This window comes from Heterodontus francisci, unplaced genomic scaffold, assembly GCF_036365525.1.
Source record: "Heterodontus francisci isolate sHetFra1 unplaced genomic scaffold, sHetFra1.hap1 HAP1_SCAFFOLD_84, whole genome shotgun sequence".
Classification (NCBI taxonomy): domain Eukaryota; kingdom Metazoa; phylum Chordata; class Chondrichthyes; order Heterodontiformes; family Heterodontidae; genus Heterodontus; species Heterodontus francisci.
In genome coordinates, this window is record NW_027140330.1 from 2,563,371 (window position 1) to 2,567,956 (window position 4,586).

The 4,586-nt window shown below is 49.5% G+C and overlaps 1 protein-coding gene and 1 non-coding gene across 2 annotated transcripts; one reads left to right on the forward strand and one right to left on the reverse strand.

Annotated features, from left to right (window-relative positions):
- Positions 1-322: 322 nt before the first annotated feature.
- Positions 323-405, reverse strand: trnal-uag (transfer RNA leucine (anticodon UAG)). The gene has a single exon. It is a non-coding gene; the product is annotated as a tRNA-Leu (tRNA).
- Positions 406-475: 70 nt separating this feature from the next.
- On the forward strand, positions 476-832 carry LOC137359267 (histone H2A type 2-B-like; the record flags this gene model as incomplete). The annotated part of the gene is made up of 1 exon (XM_068025317.1): positions 476-832. A coding segment is annotated over exon 1 (357 nt), but the record flags the coding sequence as incomplete, so codon positions are not given.
- Positions 833-4,586: the final 3,754 nt, after the last annotated feature.

Consider the following 4,586-nt stretch of genomic DNA (forward strand, 5'->3'; position numbering starts at 1 on the left):
CATTAAGACTTCCTCTCTCCTTAAGTTATCACGTCCAATACTTCACACTCCTCCTCCTTCATAACAATATCTGCATCACCCCCTCATTTGAGAAGACAGTAATGTATTCATTAAGGATATTGGCAACATCTTCCACCCCGATACAAAGGTTACATTTTTGATCTTTTCTGTGCCCTGTTGTTTGCTCTGTTGCCTCTTACTCTAATGTTTTGATGCAACATCTTTGGGTCCATTGTTATTTTGCTTGTCCATGTTCTTTCGTGTTCTCTCTTTGCTCTTCACCGCTGCTCCCAAACGCCTCCAGTGCAGTCAAAACACAAGGTGTCAGAAGTGGGATTCGAACCCACACCGCCAACGGAGACTGCGACCTAAACGCAGCGCCTTCGACCACTCGGCCATCCTGACCGCCTGCTGGTTATTATAAATGCTAAGGAAATTATTCATTCTTTGTGAAAGTATTTGTGAGATTGTGGAAATGTCTGGAAGAGGAAAGAACAGCGGGAAAGCTCGGGCCAAGGCCAAGTCTCACTCCTCCCGGGCTGGACTGCAGTTGCCGGTGGGCCGTGTTCACAGGCTCCTGAGAAAGGGCAGCTATGCTGAGCGTGTGGGTGCCGGAGCCCCGGTCTATCTGGCTGCTGTGCTCGAGTATCTGACCGCTGAAATCCTCGAGCTGGCCGGTAACGCGGCCCGGGACAACAAGAAAACCCGCATCATCCCCAGACACATGCAGCTGGCCGTCCGCAACGACGAGGAGCTCAACAAGCTGCTGGGAGGGGTGACTATCGCTCAGGGCGGGGTGCTGCCTAATATCCAGGCCGTGCTGCTGCCCAAGAGAACCAGCACTCAAGAGCTCCCAGACAAAGTGAAGCGGCCAAAATGTCATCTCATAAACCAAAGGCTCTTTTCAGAGCCACCCACAGTCTCTGTGAAAGGGCTGGTTACTGTCAGGAGGGAATCTGAGATGGAGTTATTGTGACAGTGGATTGACCTGTTTCACATCTGTTCAGTTATCTTTTCAGTTCCCTCTCTCGATTTCGCTCTGTTTCTCTGCTCACACATCGCCCCCTCCAGTTAAGTGAAGAACTGAACTACAGGGTGTCAGAATCAACAATTTAATAAATCCCGCTGCCTTCGATTTTATAAATCCCGAGACCATCCCGGTACATTAACGGGAACTGGTTCGGAGCTGATGAATTAATTTAATAATGGAAGTGTCCGGGTTAATTCTCTGTTTTTCATTTGGACAGTTTGAATTGTGTTTTTTTTTTCTCTCCGCTGATCTGAGCGTCACTTCTCAATGAGAATCTGCTCCCAGAACAGAGTAAATGCAGGAAGAAAGAGGCCATTCTCGGGCTGTGTGTTTCTCTCCTAACCTGATCTGTTTAGACCGCACTGTTCCCAGAGGATGGAATCAGTGAGAGTTGTGCACACACAGGAGCTGAGTCCACTGCAGCGCTTCAATATGTGCCTTCTCCCCGGCTCTCCCTATTCTCCGGACACAAAGTTGTTTGTTCCCCCGGCGGCGGGGTAGAGTCGGGGATTCTCTCCCCGCAGTGTCAGTGGCTGCAGCCCCGGGGAACTGGCGGTTTCAGTCAGAGTGACCGAGCTACCTTCCAGGACTCTCCCCCTGAATTTGTGAACTGAGACTACACCGAACACATCTCCAGTTAGAGTGAGGGCCGGACATCCTTCTGTTTTTTTACAGAGAGTGGGGAAAGGGCTGGGTGGAGGGGATCTCAGCGAGTCACCAGGGAACCTGGATTTACTCCAAATCATTTCCATGTGGAATCTGCAGGCGGGGCCGGGACAGGGATCATTTGATCAGGGGATCAGCTCTTTCCTGAGAGATGTGGGTGGCTCTGAGAAGAGCCTTTGTGTTCAGATGTTTACAAGTTTCCCGCGCTCTTTCACTTCTTTCCAGACCCTGCTTTCTGAGCCTTCGTTGCTTTCGGCCTGACCTTGCTCGTCCATGTCTGCACTTCCTTCAGCACCTTTCCGCCCGCCGCACTCTTGCCTTTTTTGACCTTCTTCGCAGGAGACTTTTTCTGAAGCGCTGCTTTCTTCACCGCCTTATTTGGCGTTGCCGCCGCCTTGCTGCTCGTTTTCTTGGCTGTTACTTTCTTTGTTGTCACTTTCTTGGCTGCTGGTTTCTTCACCAATGATTTCTTGTCTGCTGGTTTCTAACGAAGGATTTATTGTCTGCTGGTTTCTTCACTAAAGATTTCTTGTCTGCTGGTTTCTTCATGAAATATTTCTTGTCTGCTGGTTTCTTCACTGAAGATTTCTTATCTGCTGGTTTCTTCACTAAAGATTTCTTGGCTGCTGGTGTCTTCGCTAAAGATTTCTTGGTTGCTGGTTTCTTCACTAAAGATTTCGTGTCTGCTGGTTTCTTCACTAAAGATTTTTTCTCTGATGGTTTCTTCACTAAAGATTTCTTGTCTGCTGGTTTCTTCACCTTCTTTCCCACTTTTCCCTGGGTTTTCCTTCTTGCTGATTTTGAAGGAGCCAGAGGTTTCCTGTCCCTTGATCTGCACCAGGGAGCCTTTGTTCACATTCCTCTTGATACTTTGCTTGATCTGGGTCCTGAGCTTCTCCACATCGACACCGCTGCTACCCAGAACCTTCTTTATGGCGGCCAGGGACATCCCCTTGCGATCGCTGAAAGCCGGCACAATCTTCAGGATCTGTTCGCCCAACGGGAGACCGGCTGGCTTGTTCCGGGGAGCCGCCTTCTTCTTCTTGGGGGTCTTGACTTGGGCGGCGGCGGCGGCTGGAGGAGCCGTTTGGGCGGCTGCACTATCGGTCATGTCCGGGACTCTGCACAAATTCTCTCTGTCAATGTGATCTGGGTCAGAAATGAAGCCGGTGGTGGCGGCACAGAGCAACTTAAAGGCAGAGAGAGGACGGGGCGGAGACAAGCTGCTATTAGCTCCCGGATCCTGCTGTCTCTCTGTGTTTCTCTCTCCTCACAAACTCTCCAATTCCATTGAAATTCAGAGACTCCAGACTTCCAGACTAGATCTTTCCTGTCTCTCACTCCAGTTTGTTTGCTGTTGAAAAGATTTCACTGGGATTGAGGACTCCATTTTCCATTTCACCTGGTTTTATTGCTGCACTGACCGCCCTCTCTCACCCCTCGCTGACATGTTCTCTACTTTTCAACTGAAATCTTGAAATAAAAAAAAAATGATCCCGAATTCCCACTTTGGGGCTGAGCAGGGAGCAGGGCGGTTCTTTGACTGGAAAATCATTTGATTTTACACAAGAATTACTCTGAAATCCGGCGATGAGAGCGGACCCACAAACACAGTGGCTTCAGACTAACCCGCCCTCCCCTTTAATACAATCTCTCTTCCACAATATTCACATCTGCATATTCACAGGACAAACTGTTCCCTGAATGTAGAGTTCCCAGGACAGGTTTTCCCCTCCGCTCGGTCTGTGCTGCGGATTCTCGGGGGTGAGTTGTATTTTCTCAGCTCAGTCAGTGTTAAACAGTCTGGGGCCGGCGCTCCGAATATTGTCTGTTAACCAGAGTCCGCTACAAGAGCCAATCACAGTTGTGACTTTTTTTATTCGTTCATGGGATTTGGGTGTGAGTCCAGAACCAGGGGTCATAATCTAAGGATACGGGGTAAACCTTTCAGGTTGTCCTTTCTCTCTCTGCCCCTCTCTCTCTGCCGACACCCACCCCCGGTCTCCTCTCTCCCTCTTACTCTCTTCTCTCTCTCTCCCTCTTTCTGACAGTTGCAGAGAGCGAGAACTGTCAGCTTGATGGTTAGTCTTTTTTTAAAAATCGCAGCCGTCAGTTTCACAGCTGACCGGTGCTTTGAGCAGAGACAGCACTTCCGAAACTCGGACAAGCTCGGGTTTTTCTGGAGGGCTTTTAAATGAAATCAGAACTGCCGGATAGCTCCGAACTTGTCCGAGGTTCTGAAACGTTGTCTCTGCTCTCAGGACCTGTCAGCTGTGAAGCTGACGGCTGCGATTTGATTGAAAGTCAGACTGGTCTGGAAGAAGAAGCCAATGGGAAATTTCTCATCCCTGAAATTATCAGTCACGGACCGAACTGTTTTAACGTGGACACTGGTGTCCATGGACAGACATGTTGCCAACCCCTGTTCTTCACACAGACTTACCAATCACACACTGACCAACGCCAACAAATAATTTGACTTTTTTATTGAAGACTGACAATCTTTGGGCCTCCTTATCTCGAGAGACAATGGATACGCGCCTGGAGGTGGTCAGTGGTTTGTGAAGCAGCGCCTGGAGTGGCTATAAAGGCCAATTCTGGAGTGACAGGCTCTTCCACAGGTGCTGCAGAGAAATTTGTTTGTTGGGGCTGTTGCACAGTTGGCTCTCCCCTTGCGCCTCTGTCTTTTTTCCTGCCAACTACTAAGTCTCTTCGACTCGCCACAATTTAGCCCTGTCTTTATGGCTGCCCGCCAGCTCTGGCGAATGCTGGCAACTGACTCCCACGACTTGTGATCAATGTCACACGATTTCATGTCACGTTTGCAGACGTCTTTATAACGGAGACATGGACGGCCGGTGGGTCTGATACCAGTGGCGAGCTCGCTGTA